The 21,564-nt window shown below is 38.5% G+C and overlaps 1 protein-coding gene across 4 annotated transcripts in view; it reads right to left on the reverse strand.

The window, feature by feature from the left end:
- The window catches only part of ARHGAP12 (Rho GTPase activating protein 12), a 172,480-nt gene that overhangs the window by 120,129 nt on the left and 30,787 nt on the right, over positions 1-21,564 (reverse strand). For 2 of the 4 annotated variants that reach the window (XM_054716607.1, XM_054716606.1), the window contains exon 1: positions 18,101-18,143. The exons of the other annotated variants lie outside the window; for them this stretch is intronic. In XM_054716607.1, coding sequence (XP_054572582.1) covers positions 18,101-18,106 — 6 coding nt within the window. In that variant the 5' untranslated portion in view covers positions 18,107-18,143. Of the gene's footprint in view, positions 1-18,100; positions 18,144-21,564 lie in introns of those variants that run through there. 4 annotated transcript variants of the gene reach the window in all.

Raw genomic sequence — 21,564 nt, forward strand, 5'->3', positions numbered from 1 at the left:
GATACTGAGAAATCTTAATAGTAAATGGGGTCTTTGTAATGGTACCAGATTTATTATCAAAAGATTACGACCTAACATTATCAAAGCTGAAGTATTAACAGGATCTGCAGAGGGAGAGGTTGTTCTGATTCCAAGGATTGATTTGTCCCCATCTGACACTGGCCTCCGATTTAAATTAATTCAACGACAGTTTCCCGTGATGCCAGCATTTGTGATGACTATTAATAAATCATAAGGACAAACTCTAGACAGAGTAGGAATATTCCTACCTGAACCCGTTTTTGCAAATGGTCAGTTATATGTTGCTTTCTCTTGAGTTCGAAGAGCATGTGACATTCAAGTTAAAGTTCTAAATACTTCATCACAAGGGAAATCAGTCAAGCACTTTGAAAGTGTTTTCACTCTTAATGTGGTGTACAGGGAGATATTAGCATAAGTTTAGTCACTTTATCAGTTATTGTTTGCATCACTGTTGTTTTTATATCATGTTTTTGTTGTTTTTATATCATGTTTTTGTTGTTATATCATTTTGTTATTGTTTATTTATTAATAAATTTATATATTATTTTCATATACATTTTACTAATTTTCTTTCATCTCTGACACTTCTATTATAGAGAAAGGGCAAATAGCAATATTAACATATTTCCTCTAATTAACTCCCTTTTAATGTGCACAAATTTCATGCACCAGGCCATTAGTTATAAATAAGACAAGAAATAGCAAGTGTTAAAGAGGATGTGGAGAAAAGTGAAACCTCAGACACTGCTGGTAGGGATGTAAACTGGTGCAGTCAATATGGAAAACAGTATAGAAGTTCCAGGAAAAATTAAAAATAGAGTTACCACATGATCCAGCACCCCTCTTCTGCGTATCTACCCCAAAATGTTGAAAACACTTATTCATAAAGATATATGTACCACTATGTTCACTGCAGCATTATTCACAATAGCCAAGATATGGAAACAATCTAAGTGTCCTTTGACCAATGACTGTATAAAGAAGATGTGGTACATTTATACAATGGAGCACTACTCTGTCATAAAAAAAGATAAAATACTGTCATTTGCAACAACATGGGTGGATCTTAAGAGTATCATGCAAAGTCTCACAAAAAAGGACAAGAATCATACGATTTCACTCACATATGAGATAAAAAAACAAATTCACAGACCCAGACCATAGTACAGTGGTTATCAAAAGGGTAACGGGGTGAGAAAAGGCCAAAGAGAGTAAAGGGGGTAAGTTATATGGTGACGAAAGTAGACTAGACTTGGAGTGGTGAGCATAAAATGGAGTATACAGATGTTGTATTACAAAGTTGTACACCTAAATCTTATAGAATGTTATTAAACCAATGCTACTTCCAATAAACTTAAATTTTTATAAAAAGCTTGCCTAAAGCAGTAACATTATCCATTCAGGCTAAAAAACAAAATTAAATGTCTTGAGCCCTCAAATATATTTCAAGAGGCATAACACAGTACACAAAGTACATAAAGCACAAACCCAAACAAATCTATTCTAAACCAATATGCTAAAAATTTAAAAATTCTGCTTGCCTCCTTAGAGGTTAGAAAAGTTCTTCTGAGAATCTAAAATAGAAACTCATAAAGTTTCAAACTGTCTTTTCTCAATAAAAATTTCCTTTGGCAATAACAAAAATACATAGCAATTAATATTTATCTTAAGCATATATTCTGAGACTCCTGACTTATTCATCTCATTAATCTTCTCAACACCCAGAAGTTAATTATTCCTCCTCATAAGGAAGTTACTGAACCAAGAGTCACAACTACATCTATTTGATTTCAAAGTTCAGGCTATTACTACCTATCTTGTCCCTACCAAGTAGAAGTAATAGTAATCATTTATTAAAACTATGTTTAATATTTTTGTCACATTGTAAAATATTTTCAATTTTAAGAGCTTGCACATTCTTTCTCCCTAAAGCTAATAACAGAAAAACACTAGTAAGAAATATTAAGTGTTATCGACTTTAATTTCAGTTTGCCTATCTTTTGGTAAAAGATTTGAAAATAATGTTCTGCTTCCTAAAACATGCCTGGCACAGTATAAGCAAACAACACCTATTTTAAATAGTTAAATAATGCAATCCTCTCTACGAAAATGGCAACTATCCTGCTCAGCTCAGATTTCAAATGTTGTCTCTCACGATTCCCAGAAGTACGTTCTTACTTCTCACACTCATCAAAACAAATGTTCTGAAATTTGGTTTATAAAGTATAGATACTACATTTATGACACTGCCCAAAATTCAAGCTCAAAACTAACAAATATACTACTATAAAGACAACTAACAGTATTAATAATGATAAATACAAAAGTTTGATTCTTTTAAAAACAAAGGGTCAATAATTTTTCATGTTACTTCTGATAATCCTGGAGAGTGGACTAAAATACACTAACTACAAGCTCTTTAAAGGCAAAAACTAAATAAGTCTTTGCATTTTATCTAGCACAGAGAAAGCCTATAATAAGTGATGAATGAAAAACAGATATTGGATATTCTTGTCTTACTAAAGGGATTTCAATTAGGCAAAAATTTCTGTCCCCCAGGAAAAATGATTGAGGTTTCACGACGGTAAAAAATATTTACTTCATAAGATTTAACATTAATTATCCTCTTACCAAAACTTGCTACAAATTTTACTTCAACAAGCTAAACAGATAAAAGGAGAGAAATTGTGTTAGTTCATCTTATATCAAATTATTGAAAAATAGTTCAATCACTAATAAAGCTATCTCTCACACTGTATATTACGCTTAAAGAAGAATCAACATAGTAGGCAGCCTTTCTTTTGCTTGGTAAGCTTTCCATTTTCTAATTTCAGCACAAAAATATTTAAGACTGACTACAGGAAATCTTTCCTTCCTCTTTTCCAACCTTACTACAGGCATAGTCTTTCACTTCTTGTCATTTCTAATTTACAAAGTCAAGGTTTTCAGATTTTGAAACTGAGCATTTTCACACTGTGCCTTCCTCATGGAAATGTGGCTTCCTTTATGTATAAGTTTTGAGATAAGCATTAACTCTTTCTAAGGCAAGAAGTTTCCAACATTTTAATTTTGCCATAGTTCATATATGCTTACAAGAAAAAAAATTAAATTTAACTCTATGTATTTGTTAAAAGACCACTGTTTTCCAAATTAACTGATACAGATTTTAATAAAGAACTCATCAGTTGCCGCTCCTCAAAAGAGTTTAGCCAAAAAATATTTAGCCAAATTTTAAAACAATTTTATCAAAAATTTTTATTATCATCAACCAATAACATATATGCCCTGAATGTGCATAAAGTGATTTGACTGTAAGAAAAAGAACCTTGCAAGGCCTCAATTAAATGCCACTTTAACTTAGCCAAATGTAGACACTCTCACCAAAACAGCAATTCTCAAACTTTCTGGTCCCAGAACCCCTCTTACATTCTTAAAAATCACTTGAGACACCAAAAAGCTTTTTTTCATTCAAGTTACCCATTGATCTTTAGTATTCAAAGTTGAAACTACAAAATTTTAAAACTACAAAATTTTAAAACTAAAAATTATTGGTAAAATTCCTTTTTAAAGATCCTATCTAATAAAAGAGTAATATGCAAATTGACCATACCTCTGCTACACCCACAAACCACACCCACCAGCCAATCAGGAGTGAGTATGCAAATTAACCCAACCAAGATGGCTGCAGCCACGGAGAGAGCAGGAGGCTTGGGTTTCCCTGGCAATGGAGGAAGCGAAGCTTTCCACCTGCTCTGGCCTGCCTTGGCCTCCGCTTAAGGCTACAAAGTTTCAATTATAGAAGATAAATAAATCCCAACAAAAATGGCGGCAGCTACGGAGCTGGAAAGAGCAGGAGGCTTGAGTTGCCCCCGGCGATGGAGGAAGCCAAGTTTCTGCAGCCCAGGTCTGCCTTGGCCTCCGCTTAAGGCTACAAAGTTTCAATTATAGAAGATAAAAAAATCCCAACTAAAATGGCTGCAGCAATGGAGTGAGCAGGAGGCGTGGCTCCGCTCAAGACTACAAAGTTTCAATTATAGAAGATAAATAAATCCCAGATACCAGGGCCTCCACTTGGGTCGCCGGGGAGCATGGCCAGCCTGCAAACCACCACAGGCCCCTCGCCCAGGCTGCCCCACGCCCTAAGGGAAGCCCCACACTGATCCAGGACACCCTTGAGATCAAACCAGCTGGCCCCCACCCATGCACCAGGCCTCTATCCTATCTAATCCTATCTAATAAAGGAATAATATGCAAATTGACCATCACTCCAACACACAAGATGGCTGCCCCCATGTGGTCAAAGATGACTGCCCCCATGTGGACACAAGATGGCCACCACAAGATGGCCAGCAGGGGAGGGGAGTTGGGAGGGACCAGGCCTGCAAGGGAGGGCCATTGTGGGCTATCAGGCCAGCAGGGGAGGGCAGGAGGGACCAGGCCTGCAAGAGAGGGCAGTTGGGGGCAATCAAGCCTGCAGGGGAGGGCCGTTAGGGGTGAGCAGGCCGGAAGAGGAGGGAAGTTGGGGGCGACCAGGCCTGCAGGGAAGGGAAGTTGAGGGGGACCCAGGCCTGCAGGAAAGAGCAGTTGGAGGGGGAAAAGGCCTGCAGAGGAGGGTAGTTAGGGGTGACCAGGCCTGCAGGGGAGCAGTTAGGCATCAATCAGGCTGGCAGGGGAGTAGTTAGGGGTGATTAGGCTGGCAGACAGAAGCAGTTAGGGGCAATCAGTAAGGCAGGCAGGCGAGCAGTTGGGAGCCTACCAGGATTGGGCCTAAACAGGCAGTCAGACATCCCTCAAGGAGTCCCAGATTGGAGAGGGTGCAGGCTGAGCTGAGGGACACACCCCCCCACCTGCACGAATTTCGTGCACCGGGCCTCTAGTAATTATATATTTATGCAAAATGATAGTCTCCCAAAAAAATTAGTGGGAAAAATGTTTTTACATTTACATTCTAATTTCTTCACTGTCTGGATTCTCATATCTGCTTCTACATTAAATCTGTTGTAATATGCCCTAACTGGATTGGCTCAGTGGATAGAGCAACGGCCCGTGGACTGATAGGTACCGGGTTCAATTCCTGGGGTCAGGGCACATGCCTTGGTTGAGGGCTTGATCCCCAGTAGGGGGACATGCAGGAGGTAGCTGATAGATGTTTCACTCTCATCCATGTTTCTAACTCTCTATCCCTCTCCCTTCCTCTCTGTAAAAGTCAATAAAATATATATTTTTTAAATCTGTTGTAATTTGTTGTTTTGATAAAAAGAGAGAGAGAGAGAGAAGGCTTTTTTTATTACAGACATTCTTTGATAATTACAGAATTTAGATAATTACAGACATTCTTCACTGGCATTCCACCAAAACTCAAGTGGTAGTTTTTTTAGAGATCAGTTGCAATGTAGAAACTAAAATCACATCAATTAACTATTTGTATTTTATCACATTAAATTCACTGATCTACCTTGTCCTTGAATGACTCTCGTACCCATCACACATTGGTCTCACTGAGTTAATATTTACCTTCCAAATGTTGAAACATTTATTATACAATATCAAAAAAATATATAACTAAATATCACCACTGCTTTCATCAAGAAAGTCTTGGGTTGAGCAGTTGTAAGCTCATGGTAGCAGATAAAAATTTTCAAAATTCTAATTTTCACTTGATAGCTTGAATTTTATAATTTGCAACAAAAATAATCAATTGTTTTACTAAAATTGGTGAGCTTATTTTGTTCATTTTTGACAAAATGTCTAACAAGTACCCTAGAATTAACCAGTTTGTCAGTCATTCTTTCAAGTAAAACTGGTGTTCTATGATAAAAGTGACTAGCTCAACTCAACTTAATCAAATGAGAATGTTTTATAATTATTTTCAGTATCTTTAAAAATGCAAATTTCTCCCTTGATTTTGTAAACTGAAAATATGAAATTGTTTCTTCAACGTAAAAAGAAAGTTATCTCTACCTACCTTACAAAGCAGTTGTGAGGCAACCACACATGTAAGCATCTATTTGACTGCTTTACACATTAAACATGCTCAACAATGGTTAGTTCCTTTCACTCTCCTCTCTCTCACTATAATATTGGTTATTTTTATGAATTGCCTCTATCTTTTTATTTTTCTATATCTCATTAAAAACCAAGCTGTCATCCTGGCTGTTGTGACTCAGTTGGCTGGAGCATTGTCCAGTACACTGAAAGGTGGTGGGTTGAATTCCCAGTAAGGACACATACCCGGGTTGCGGGTTCGATCCCCCAGTCGGGGTGTGTATGAGAGCAATCGATAGATGTTTCTCTCACACATCAACATTTCTTTCTCCCTCTCGTTCTCGCTCTCTCTCTCTCAAAAAAAAAGTCAACTTAAAAAAGCATATTAAAAACACCAAGTTTCACTCACCTACTCTCCAATCACTTCTAAATGACTCAATTCCACTCTGCTAAGACACAGAAAAACAGACATATAAGTAGTATTGAACTATAGGTTACAAAACGAGGGCTTCAGAAGTCAAGTACTTTGTAGAAAGGCTAAGACAAAAATTTGGTTTAGAAGCCTATTCTTGTACTTCTTTTTTTAATGTACCAAGTTACACTCATGATTTTCCAGAAATCTGAGCTCAAGTGTTACACCATGCTTCAAATTAATTGTTGTGGCATTATTTGAGTAGTCATTCTGAGTTTATATCATCTGTCTGGCATTTACTGAAGTAATTGCTAAAAATATTCTATGCATAGAGATATTTTTCTCAACAAAAATGTTTCCACATCTGTTGTTTTTGTTAATGTCACCTAGATTACCGAATTCTTTCCCAGGACAAAAACAGGGTGAAAACACAAAACATTTTTAATGTGCATATTTTTTAATGACTCTATTAAGATTCCATCATCTTTTCAACCATCTCTTCTATTGCTACTCTAATATAATCATACAACAAATATATATGTACTAGAGGTCCAATACACAAAATTTGTGCAAGAGTAGGCCTTAACGGCCCTGGCTGCCCAGGCCCTCGCCACCCCGGCTTCATCTGGAAGGTCATCAGGACAGTCGTTCCACTGTTCGGCCATTCGGTCAATTTGCATATTACACTTTTATTATTATAGATGTATACATATACATACATATGTCAAGAGAAAGGGACAGAGAGAGAAAATTTTAATACCTCAAGTACTGTACTTTCTGGCGTATAAGACGACTTTTTAACCCAGGAAAATCTTCTCAAAAGTCGGGGGTCTTATACGCTGGAAAATGCGGTAGGTTAGAAAAATCTCTGACAATGTATATCAGATTGCTTAAAACCCAAATACCGTATTTTCCGGGGTATAAGACCCCCGACTTTTGAGATTTTCCTGGGTTAAAAAGTCGTCTTAGACGCTGGAAAATACGATAAACTGGTACCATGACTTTAAACATTATGTGTAAGACTTTTTAAATCATAGACTTAAATATTCATGCATTTAAATTTATCAGAATCTGGCTACAGTTGTGAAGAAATTTATGAACTTTTTTTTAAATATATTTTATTGATTTTTTACAGAGAGGAAGAGGGAGGGATAGAGAGTTAGAAACATCGATGAGAGAGAAACATCGATCAGCTGCCTCTTGCACACCCCCTACTAGGGATGTACCTGCAACCAAGGTACATGCCCTTGACCGGAATCGAACCTGGGACCCTTGAGACCGCAGGCCGATGCTCTATCCACTGAGCCAAACTGGTTTTGGCCAGTTGTGAAGAAATTTATATGAAACTGACCCTACACTGTATCCAAGAATTCTGAAACATAAATAATACATTCATGCCCTGGCCGGGTGGCCCAGTTGATTAGAGCATCACCCCATATAACAAAAAAATGCAGGTTCAATTCCTGGTCAGGGCACATATATCTAGGTTGTGGGTTCAATCCCCAGTTAGGGCACGTATGGGAGGCAACTGATCGATGTTTCTCTATCACGTCAATGTTTCTCCCTCCCTCCCCTCCCTTTTTCTCTCTGACATATCCTATATCTTCGATGAGAATTAAAAAGAATACATTCATTTACTATTCCAAAATATAGCTATATCCCAATGTATAGCAAATAATTGTGCCAAATGACTATTTATTCTTTCTGAATGCATAGTATTCCCCCTTTTCAGGTACCAGCACCACCACCATTCCTTTTGTTGATTATCTGCCCTCCCCCAAATGATGTGATTCTGACGGGACTGCCAACCATGCTACCCTGCACACTCCACACCTTCTCTGTGAAGGGACTGCCACAAAATGCAGTTCTGACAAAACAGAGTGCTCAACCTACCTACCAAAGTAACTGGCTCAGAGATGAGCATAAGAAGTAAGCCAGGCTGAGGATTTTAACCCTTTGCACTCGCTTGCTTTTTTCTCGATTCCTTTATTCTAATGCTAACCGTGTCGAGTCACACTCGACATCCGAGTGCAAAAGGTTAAAAATGAACTTCAGGCCTTTCTTTTGGATCCAATGGTGGTGATAAAAGCCTGGAGCAGTCAGTGACTATACCCTGTGTATTAGGGTATAGAAAAAGAAACATTAAGAAATATATCTGTATGTATGTGTATATATGTATATATATATATAAATATAAATATAGATAGACAGATATAGGTAGATAATGGGGGAGAGAGAGAGGAATTATTTTAAGGAATTGGCTCATGCACTCGTGGAGGTAGGGAAAGTCCAAAATCTTCAGGGTAAGCTGGCAGGCTGGAGACCAAGGGAAGAGGTGCAGTTTAGAGTTCAAAAGCAGTCTGCAGCAGAATTCCTTCTTATTGAGGGGAGGTTCAATTCTCTGCTATAGTCTCAGTACATATATAATCTTCACTATACAGATTATTTGTTGTCAAAATGCTGGCAGAACTAGGACACAAACCTTAGCTTTAAAGACTATACTCTGAAGAGAGTAAGTCATGTGCAAGGGAATATTACTTTGCTATTCCTATTTCATAGAACTCCTCTCTACTTGAAATCTGGACCTTGAAAGCTTCCTATGCTGAACTAGAATCAGTATGGAAACAAGTCCTTGTAGCACTCTCCCTGGCCTGGCTAGCAGCTGGTATCAATGACTGATCTCGTAGAGAAGAAGTGTAACCTAGAGGGGTTCCATCTCAGAAAACAAGGATATGGTGGACAACTATTACTTTAATGCCTGGCATCTCTTTCTATTCTGGGAACAGCATATTTGCTACTTCTTTGGAGGAACTTTTTGCCATCAAATTACAATTATGCAGTTTGGGTAGGTCCAAGCATGTCCCTGGCCATAGTATAAGCATACCCACAAGCCAAGCCAGATGCCTTCTCCAAGATTTTCTCCAAGGATTAGAACTAAGGAAAGAAAAGTAGCCCAGCCTATGTGATTCAGCGTTTGAGCATTGACCTATGAACCAGGAGGTCATGGTTCGATTCCCGTTTAGGGCACATGCCTGGGTTGCGAGCTCGATCTCCAGTAGGGGGGTGTGCAGGAGGCAGTCAATCAATGATTCTCTCTCATCATTGATGTTTCTGTCTCTCTCTCTCTCTCTCCCTCTCCCTTCTCTCTGAAATCAAATAAAAATATATATTTTTAAAAAGAAAGTAAAGTAGATACTCTAACAGAAAAATTAAGGATGTGATACCAGTAGTTGCCAAAAACTTGTCTACAGCCATAAGGAAGAAGTCTATGTGGAAGAATGATAAAATCATAGAGAGAGAATTAGAGATGAGAGACAGAGAGAGAAAAGGAATCATGACAGCAAACAAGGCCCCAGTTGCAATCACCTCTAAAGCCTGGGTGAATGAACCCTTCCTGTAGCTTTGTTACATGAGCCAATAAATTTCCTTTTGCCTAAACTTTGTCACAGTTTGGTTTTCACCACTTACAACAAAGTTCTAACTAATACAAAAGGGATTAAAGCACAAAATGGAAATAAATATAAAATAAAAGAAAGCCAAATGCACCTATGAAGCATAGGTAGAAGTCAGAGTATACACGAAAAGTAAAAAAAAAAAAAGCAAATTGTCTAAGAAAAGAAGAAGGTGAGAAAAGGGTAGGGAAAGAGGTGAAAGGGAGATGAACACAAGACGAGCTTGATGTTGAGGGTGAGCCCAATGAAACTATATGCATGAATATACATGTAGGCATTTCTTGGAAAGATGGTCTATGGCTTTCACTAGATCCCCAAAAAGGTCACCACCACACAATTAATGAAGATGGGGCCTGATAAAGAGATATATGCTAAAATAAAGCAGGCTCTTTGTTCCAGAAGCAAGCTAGAAATAGATAATAAAGTATTTGCTTTCTAATAACAATAGTTTCTGAGAAAAGACAGCAGTTATAAAAAGATATTCTTTTCCTGGAGAATAGGTATGCCAAACAGAATAAGACCAGTCACCATAGAAGATCCAATCAATCTTGCCTTCAGATTTAATCCAAATAAAATTTCAAGTTGATCTAGATCCTCTCTCAAATTTCCATCTACTTTGTGCCTAAATTCCCTTAAAGAAGAGTTATCAATTTTTACTCCACAATCACTTTGTCTAAAAATTTCCCTTTAAAAATCTGGGTTTCCGAATATATTTAAATTATAGCAAAATTATGTGTAAATGCACATTTCTTGAGAAAGGAGTTTGCATTTTTCTTCAAATTCTAACAGGCAGTGTTGATTTTGTCACTTCCATGGATTTCACTAATTAATACATTACCGAAACTAGACTCAACTGTAATACAACCAACTCTCCATGATGTGGAGATGAAGATAATTTTTGTGGATTATTAGAATTCTTTTTCTTTCCTTCTTACTACTTATTAGTGTTTTACAGGCTCAAAGCAAAGGATAGCCAAGCGAATGGAATGGAACTAAAATGTCAATCAATCCACATTAGTACTTTCTAGAGTAAGGTTGAAGAATAATTTTTTTTAAAAGATTAATGAGGGATGAGATAAAACTAACTACTGAGAGTGAAGGGAAGAGTCAAGATGGCAGGTAAACACGGCACTTGCCTCCTCCCACAACCACATCAAAATTATAACTAAAATACAGAACAATCATCATTCAGATCTGCCTGAAATATGGCTGAATGGAAGCCGTACAACTAGAGAATTAAAGAAGAGCCACAATGAGATTGGTAGGAAGGGCGGAGGCAGAGAAGGCCTAGTCCAATACCCACTTGTGGAGTATTTTTAATTGGGAGGGATATCATGGCAGCAGAGATCCCCTGTGAGGAGAAAAGGGTCCCAGCTCCAAACCAGACCCCTCAGCCCAGGGTTCCATTGTGGGGAAGAGAAGTCCCCATAATTTCAGCTGCAAAACCAGTGGGAACTGAGGCTGAGGGAGACAGAGGTCTCCTAAGATTCCCCTGGACTCTTTTTAAAGGGCCCACAGTCTTACTTAGACTCATTCCCTTTTAGCTTCAGCAATGGAGCAGCAGCTTGAAAGGATCCAAGGACATATGGGAAGGAACTAAATTGTCTGGCATCAGGGCAACAACAGAGGGACAGCTTTCTACCAGATAAATGTGCTGACAGAGATCACTGTTCTTTTGCTGAGACCTCTCCACCACAGAACCGACTGGCAGGTGCCATAACTGAGTCTCCATCAACCTTACCCACACTGTTGGCCCCACAATAGTGATTCCTTGAGACCCCACCCCATCCCGGGACTCCCGGGAGCGGCTGGCTCGGCCCGGCCACGCTCCCCCAGTGTGGCGATCGCCCCCGGTACCTCCGGTGAGCGTATGGCTCGGCCCGGCCACGCCCCCCCAGGTTGGCGATCGCCCCCGGGGGTCCCGGTGAGCATCTGGCTCGGCCCGGCCATGCCCCCCCAGGGTGGCGATTGCCCCTGGGACCCCCGGAACTAAGAGGATTGGGCGCCGCCATCTTGGTCTTCTCAACCGCCGGATAGGCCACCCGGAGTCCCGCCCCCAGCCTCTCGCACGCCCAATCATGGGCATAGCGGAGGTGCGGTCAATTTGCATGTTTCTCTATTATAAGGTAGGATAATATGCAAATCGACCAAATGGCAGAACTACTGGACACTATGATGCGCACTGACCACCAGGGGGCAGACGCTGAACGCAGGAGCTAGTACCCTCCCACAGTGGGAGCACTGCTCAGCCAGAAGCCGGGCTCAAGGCTGGTGAGTGCAACAGCGGTGGCGGGAGCCTCTCCCACCTCCGCAGCAGTGGGACATCCCCTGGGGGCTCCCGGACTGCAAGAGGGCGCAGTCCAGGCTGAGGGACCCCCTGCGAGTGCACAAATTTCATGCATCCAGCTTCTAGTTTAAAAAATAATGACAGAAAACTCCCTCTACCTGGTGAAATAAATAGACTTACAAGTCCAGGAAGCACAGATAGCTCCAAACAAGAGGAAACCAAAGAGACCCATGCCAGCACAAACACAGGCTCTAGGAGCCCACAGTGAGTCACAGAGTCGTACGCTACCCATTATGTGGGCTCTGCGACCACGCAGTGAGTTGCACACCACTAGGATGTCTCAGATGTCCATTGCTACAGAAGTAGAGACCCTAAGCTCATCTACAACAGCTTGCAGGACAAGATCAGAAGTGAGCCAGATAGTCAGACAACCTGTGTGAAGAGACTTCATCCACGAATGGTACAATAACATTCAAGACCCAACTACATCAGGACAACCCAAATAATTCAAGTAGGGGGCTTTCCTAGAACACCCACCTCAGGAGATCACAGAGACTAAACCATTGGGTCCAACAAAACACCTACTACATAGGATCACCCCCTAAAAAAGCTGAGAGGCACAGCAGTTTGATCTAAGACACAGACACAAATACAAAGGGACAGCAAAAATGAGGAAACAAAGAAACAATTCCCAAAGGAAAGAAAAGGAGGAATCACCAGAAAAGGAACTAAATGAAATGGAGGCAAATAACTTGTCAGAAAAAGAATTTAAATGGTTATAAGGATGCTCGAGTTTCTTACTCAAAATTACAAAAAACTCAATGAGAATTTAAGAAGCTGAATGAGAAATATACCAACATGGATTAGAATCAAGAGGAAATGAAAAATGACTTAGCTGCAATAAAGAACACAGTGGAAGGTTTGAACAGACTAGAGGAAGCTGAGGACTGATTCAGCGACTTAGAAGACAGGGTTAGGAAAACACACGCAGTCAGAGCAGCAACTGGAAAAAAAAATTAAAAAGCAGGAGGAGAGTTTAAAGGGAGCTTTGGGAAACACAGAACAAAGCAACATCTGCATAATAGCGGTCCCATAAGGAGAAGAAGATGAGCAAGGAATAGAAAACCTATTTGAAGAAACAATGACAGAAAACTTGCCTGACTTGGGGAAAAAAATGTCCCACAAGTCCAGGAGGCACAGAGTCCCAAAAAAGATGAACCTATAAAAGACTGACACCAAGACACATCATAATTAAAATGACAAACATTAAAGACAAAGGAAGAATCTTAAAGGCCGCAAGAGAGAGACAATTACATAATTACATACAAGGGACCTCCCATTAAACTATCAGCTGATTTCTCAACAGAAACACATCAGACCAGAAGGGAGTGGCATGAACTATACAAAGTAATGAAAAGCAAGGTACTGAATCCAAGACTACTCTATCCAGCAAGGCTATCATTCAAAAATGAAGATGGAATCAGGAGCTTTACAGACAAGGAGTTTATTACCACCAAACCAGCAATGCAAGAAATCCTAAAGGGACCCTTGTAAGAAGAAGAAATAGAAAGAGAGGAAGGAACACAGGCATAAAGAATAAAAATGGCAACAAACAAGTACCTATCAATAACTGTAAATGTAGATGGATTAAATGATCCAATCAAAATACACATGGTATCTGAATGGATAAGAAAACATGATATATATACATACATACATATATATAAATTCATTGGGCAAATGGAAATGAGACAGGACACACAACAACCCCAAATCTCTAGGACACTACAAAAGCAGTCCTGAGATGGAAGTTCATAGCACTACAGCCCTACCTCAAAAGGACAAGAAAAACTTGAACTAACTTATGTAACCCTATAACTTTAAGAATTAGAAAGAGAGCAACAAGAAAAGCCCAGAATAAGTAGAAGAAAATAATAAAGATCAAAGCAAAAATAAATGACATAGAGACTAAAAAAAAAAATACAAAAGATCAATAAAACCAAGATCAGGTTCCTTGAAAGGATAAACAAGACTGATGAACCTCCAGCCAAACTCACGAAGAAACAAAGAGAAAGGACCCAAATAAACAAAATCAAAATTGAAAGAGGTGAAGTAACAACTGACCCCACAGAAATACAAAGGATTGTAAAAAAAAAAAAATACTAAGAACAACTCTATTCGAACAAACTGAACAACCTTGATGAAATGGACACATTATTTAAAAAATACAATCTTCCAAAACTCAGTCAGGAAAATTCAGAAAACCTAAGTAGGCCAATAACTACTGATGAAATTGGGCAGTGATAATAAAAAAAAAAATCTTCCAACAAACAAAAAGCCCTGGTCCAGACACTTTCACAGGTGAATTTTACCAAACATTCAAAGAACAATTAACACCTACCCTCCTCAAACTATTCCAAAAAGTTCAAGAAGACAAAACACTTCCAAGCTCTTTCTATGAGGTCAGCATTACCCTAATCACAAAACTAGATAAAGACACTACAAAGAAAGAGAATTACAGGCCAATATCCCTCATGAACATAGATGCTAAAATTCTCAACAAAATTTTAGCAAATCAGATCCAGCATACATTAAAAGGATCACACACCATGACCAAGTGGGATTTATTCCAGGGATGCAAGGATGGTACAATATCTGCAAATCAATAAATGTGATACAGCAAATTAACTGATTGCAAGACAAAAATTAAATGATCACATTAATTAATGCAGAAAGCAACTGACAAAATCCAACACCCTTTTTTGATGAAGACTTTCAGCAAAGTGGGAATACATCAACATAACAAAAGCCTTATATGACAAACCTACAGCCAGCATCATACTGAATGGGCAAAAACTAAAAGCATTTCCCCTAACAACAAGAACAAGACAGGGATGCCCACTTTACTACTCTTGTTCAACATAGTACTGGAAGTTCTAAACACAGCAATCAGACAAGAAGAAGAAATAAAAGGCATACAAATTGGAAAGAAGGTCTCATTATTCACAGATAACATGATATTGCACATAGAAAACCATAAAGACTCCATCAAAAAACTAGGTTTAATAAATGAATTCAGCAATGTAGTGGGATATAAATTAACACACAGAAATCTATGGCATTTCTATACACCAATAATAAACTATCAGAAAGAGAAACTAATAAAATAATTCCATTTACCATTACAACAAAAATTTAGATAAGAATAAACTTAACCAAGCAGATAAAAGACCTATGCTCAGGAAACAACAGGATGTTGAAAAGAGATAGAGGAAGATATAAACAAGTGGAAGAATATACCATGTTCATGGATTGGTAAAATCAATATCATTAAAATGTCAGGCCCTAGCTGGTTTGACTCAGTGGATAGAACATTAGACTGTGGACTGGAGGGTACCAAGTTCAATTCCAGTCAAGGTCCCATGCTCAGGTTTTGGCTTAATTCCCAGTAGGGGACGTACAGGAGGCAGCCAATCAATGATAGTCTCTCATCACTGATGTTTCTATTCTCCCTCTTTCTACCTCTCTGAAATCAATAAAAAATATATTTTTTAAATAATAGTAAAATAAAATGTCCAAACTACCCAAAGCAATTTATAGATTCAATGCAACCCCTAATAAAATATCAACAGCATATTTCACAGACCTGGAACAAATACTCCAATTATGTATATGGAATCTAAAAAGATCCAAAATCTTAAGAAAAAAGAACAAAGTTGGAGGCACCACAATACCAGATATCAAGTTATACTACAAAGCCACTGTACTCAAAATAGCCTGGTACTGGCACAAGAACAGGTATATAGACCAATGGAACAGAACAGAGACTCCAGAAATCGACCCAAGCCATTATGCTCAATTAATATTTGACAAAGGAGGCAAGAACATACAATGGAGTCAAGATAGTCTCTTCAATAAATGGTGTTGGGAAAATTGGACAGATACATGCAAAAAAAATGAAACTAGACCACCAAATTACACCATATACAAAAATAAACTCAAAATGGATAAAAGACTTAAATGTAAGACGTGAAACCATAAAAATCCTAGAAGAAACCATTGACAGCAAAATATCAGACATTTGTCATAGCAATATCTTTACCAATACTTCTCCTAGGACAATGGAAACTAAGGGAAAAAATAAATAGGACTACATCAAAATAAAATGTTTCTGCAGAGCAAAAGAAACCATCAACAAAATGAAAAGGAAACCCACTGCATAGGAGAACATATTTGCCAATGATACATCCAATAAGGGGTTAATCTTCAAAAGTTATAGGGAACCATACAACTTAACAAAAGGAAGATTTTAAAAATCCAATTAAAAATGGCAAAGGACCTAGATACTTTATGTCCACACTTCCAAAGTGGACATAAAGAAGGCCAAGAGGCATATGGAAAAATGCTCAAAGTCACTAATCATCCAAGGGATGCACATCAAAACATCAATGAGGTATTACCTCACACCTGTCAGAACTGCTATCATTAACAAATCAACAAATGACAAGTGTTGTCAAGGATGTGGTGAAAAAGGAACCATCGTACACTGCTGCTGGGAATGCAGACTGGTACAGTTTCTATGGAAAACAGTATGAAGCTTCCCCAGAAAATTAAAAATGGAACTCCCATTTGACCCAGTGATCCCACTTCTAGAAATATATCCTAAGAAATCAGAAACACCAATCAGAAATGATATATGTGCCCCTAGGTTCATAGCACAATTTACAATAGCTAAGATTTGGAAACGGCCTAAGTGCCCATCAGCAGATGAGTGGATAAAAATCTATGGCATATCTAGACAATGGAATACTATGCAGCTGTAAAAAAGAAAGAACTCTTACCCTTTGCAACAGCATGGATGAACCTGGAGAGCATTATTTTAAGTAAAATAAGCCAATCAGAGAAAGATAAGTATCACATGATCTCACTCATATGTGCAATCTAATGAACACTATAAACTGATGATTAAAATAGATCCAGAGACATAAAAGCATTGAACAGACTGTCAAACCTCAGAGGGAAGGCAGGGGATGGTGGGTGGATGGGAAGAAATCAACCAATGAATTTGTATGCATATATACATAACCTATGGATACAGACAACAGAGTGGTAAAGGCCTGGGGTGACAAGGGCGGACTGGCAGAGGTCAATGGGTTAAAGGGGGACATATGTAATACTTACAATAATAAAGATTTAAAAAATAAATAAAAGAAAAGCAAGGACCTACAACCAAGATTATTCTATCCCACAAAGCTATAGTTTAGAATTGAAGGTCAGACAAAGAGCTTCCCAGACAAGAAAAAGCTAAAGGAGTTCATCGCCACCAAACCAGTATTACATGAAATGTGGAAGGGGGAGGGAGAGGAGAAGGAGAAAAAGAGGGAGAAGGAAGAGGAAGAGAATGGGGAGGAAAGGGAGAAAGAGAAGGAGGGGAAGGAGGGGGAAAAGGGGAGGGGGGAGAAGGAGAAGGAAGAGGAGGAAGAGGAGGGAGGAAGAGGAGGAGGAGGAGGAGATCAAAAATATGAACAATAGCCCAGCCAGCATGGCTCAGTGGTTGAGCATTGACCTATGAACCAGGAGTGCACGGTTCGACCCAGTCAGGGCACATGCCCAGGTTGCAGGCTCAATCCCCAGTGTGGGGCATGCAGGAGGCAGCTGATCAATGATTTTCTCTCATTATTGATGTTTCTATCTCTCTCTCCCTCTCCCTTCCTCTCTGAAAAAAATAAAATTATATTTTTTGAAATATATGAACAATAAAATGGCAATAAATACATATCTATCTACAAATCAAAATAAACAAACATAGAATCTAATGAACAAAATAAACTAGAATAAATTTTTTTTTAAAAAGAAACAGAAGCATAGAAACAAGGAAAAGACTGATGAATCTCAGAGGGAAGGGGATCTGGGGTTAGGGAAGATATTAACCAAAGAACTTACATGCATTATCCATGGACACAGACAATAGGGTGGTGAAGGCTTTGTACCTAAAACATACAAGGAACTCTTAACACTCAACAATAAGAAAATAAACCCAATTTCAAAATGAACAAAGATCTAGACACCTCATCAAAGAAGATACAAAGACACAAAATAAGCATATGAAAAGATGCTCAATATCACTTGTCATTAGTGAATGCAAATTAAAACAAGATATTACATATTATTAGAACAGCTAAAACTAAAAAAAAAATTGACAATACCAAATGATCATAAATATGTGGAAAATGAGAAACTCTCATTCACTGCTGATGGGAACACAAAATGGAATAGCCACTTTGAAAACACAGTTTGGCAGTTTCTTCTAAGGGTAAATATTGCCTTATCATACTACTCAACAATCTTAGGTATTTACCCAACTGATTTTAGGTATCTACCCAAATGATCTGAAATATGTCTACACAAAAGCCTGAATACAAATATTTCTAGCAGTTTTATTCAAAATTTCCAAAAACTTGAAGCAACCAAGATGTCCTTCATAAGATAAATGAATAAACAAATTGTGATACATCACTATAACAAATTACTCAGCAATAAAAGAAATGTTCTCAAACATGAAAAGGCATGGATGAATCTTAAATACATACTGCTAAGTGAAAGAAGCCAATCTAAAAAGTCTACCCACTAGAAAAGACAAAATTACACAGAGAGTAAAAGGATGAGCGGCTGCAAAGGACTGGAAGTGAGAAAGGGCAGAGGGTGAACAGGTGAAGCACAGGGGATTAGGTCAATGAAACTATTCTGTAGGATACTGTAATTGTGTATTTATAATATTGTGCATTTGTCAAAACCGATTGAACTCTACAGCACTAAGAGCAAACCTTGATGTATGCAAATTTTTTAATGTAGAAATTTGAGGTGGGATAGAGAATTCCAGAAAAGAATGCAGAATTGAGAAAAAATAAACTAACTTTAGCCCTGGCCAGTATGGCTCAGTTGGTTGAAGCATTGTCCTGTGCACTGAAGAGTCACAGGTTTGATCCCCAATCAGGGCACATACCCAGATTGTGGTTCGACTCCGGTCTCAGGTGGGGATAAAGGTGTTGATGAGTGGAGCTTGCATAACAAAACAAAACAAAACTGCACATGCAGTACTATATTCTAGCTGATAAAGTTAAGCCACCATCTTTGTTGGGTTAATTTGCATACTCACTCCTGATTGGCTGGTGGGTGTGACTGGTGGGTGTAGCAGAAGTGCGGTCAATTTGCATGTTTTTCTTTTATTAGTGTAGATGTTTCTGTAAGAGTGTTTTTAGATTTATAATTAACATTTAAATAGGTGGACTTTAAGTAAATCAGATTCCCTGCCCCTCAATAATATGGCAGACCCCATCCAATCAGTTGAAGACCTGAATAGAACAAAAGACTGCCCCCCCCATGCAAGAATAAATTCTTCCAGTTGACCTTCAGATTTGAACTTCAACACTAGCTCTTCCTTGGGTCTTCAGCATATTATCCTACTCTGCAGATTTTGTACTTGCCAGCTTTCATAATCACATAAGCCAATTCCTTAAAATAAATGTCTCTCTACATACACACACACACTCTATTGGTTCTGTTTCCCTGGAGAAACCTAATAGAGCTATGCAATGAGTTCTTACACTCAACACAAAAGCATGATCCACAAAAGGAAAAGTAAATTGGACATCAAAATTAAAAACTTTTGCTCTACAAAAGAATCTGCTTAAGAGGATGAAAAGACAAGCTACACATTAGGAGAAAATATCTGCAAACCATGTATCTGACAAATGACTAGTATCTAGACCAGTGGTCGGCAAACTCATTAGTCAACAGAGCCAAATATCAACAGTACACGATTGAAATTTCTTTTGAGAGCCAAATTTTTTAAACTTAAACTTCTTCTAACGCCACTTCTTCAAAATAGACTCGCCCAGGCAGTGGAATTTTGTGGAAGAGCCACACTCAAGGGGCCAAAGAGCCGCATGTGGCTCGCGAGCCACAGTTTGCCGACCACGGATCTAGACTATATAAACAACTCTCCAAACTCAACTGTACAAAAACAGCCCAATTAGAAACTGGGCAAAAAGACATAAAGAGACATTTCAATGAAAAGGATCTACTGATGGCAAATAAGCACATGTAAAGATGTTCAACATCATTAGCTGTTTGGGAAATGCAAATTAAAATCACAAGATATTACACACCTATAAAAATGGCTAAAATAAAGAAAGGACTTGTATGCATGCATATAAGCCTAACCAATGGACACGAACACCAGGGGGGTGAGGGCATGAGTGGGGGAGGGAGGTTTGGGGGGTTAATGGAGGTATGAGGACACATATGTAATACCTTAATCAATAAAGAAATTTTTTAAAAAAAGAAGTGACAACACCAAATGCTGGTGAGCATGCAGAGAAATTGGATTACAAACATTGTTGGTAGGAACATAAAATGATAGAGCAACTCTAGAACACAGAGTTTGGTTGTCTCCTAAAAAATTAAACATGCAACTACCATCAGCAATTATACTTGTGGGAAATTATACCAGAGATATAAAAAGTTTATGTTCACACAAAACCTGTGCAGAAATGTTTATATATAGTAGCTTTGTTTGCAACAGCCAAAAACTGGAAACCCAGATGTTTTTCAATGGGTGAATGGTGAAACTAAGTACGGTACATTCACACAACAGAATACTAGTCAGCAATAAAAAGAACAAATACTAATTCACACAACAAACAGAATCTCCAGAGAATTATACTGAATGATAAAGCCAATCCCAAAAGATTATACAGCATACAACTACCTTTAGATAACATTCTTGAAATACCAAAAAAAATTTTTTTTAATATATATTTTATTGATTTTTTTTTTTTTTTTTTTTTTTTTTTACAGAGGGCAAGGGAGAGGGATAGAAAGTCAGAAACATCGATGGGAGAGAAACATCGATCAGCTGCCTCCTACACACCTCCCACTGGGGATGTGCCCGCAACCAAGGTACATGCCCTTGACCGGAATCGAACCCGGGACCCTTCAGTCCGCAGGCCAACACTCTATCCACTGAGCCAAACTGGTTAGGGCAAATACCAAAAAATTTTAAATGGAGAGTATATCAGTGGTGACCAGGGTGGGGGTGGGAGGGAAGAGGGTGTGGCTATAAAAGGAAACCATGAATGATCCTTGTGGTGATGGAAATGCTCAGTATCTCTACTGTACAAGGTCAGTATCCTGATTGTGATATCATAGTTTTGCAAGACATTTAGGTGGCTTGGTGGAGTCAGAATACATATTAAAATAGCTTAAGCAAAGAGTGGGAAGTGAGCAAATGCAGAGAAGTAAATCTATATAACTCTTCCCGTAAATTGCCAGTAAAGGGGAAGGGTAGTAAGTGATACTCAGAGGGAAAGGTGTCATTGAAGAGCTTTACTAAGATGGGAAACACA

This window comes from Eptesicus fuscus, chromosome 5 (genome assembly GCF_027574615.1).
Source record: "Eptesicus fuscus isolate TK198812 chromosome 5, DD_ASM_mEF_20220401, whole genome shotgun sequence".
NCBI classification, from domain to species: domain Eukaryota; kingdom Metazoa; phylum Chordata; class Mammalia; order Chiroptera; family Vespertilionidae; genus Eptesicus; species Eptesicus fuscus.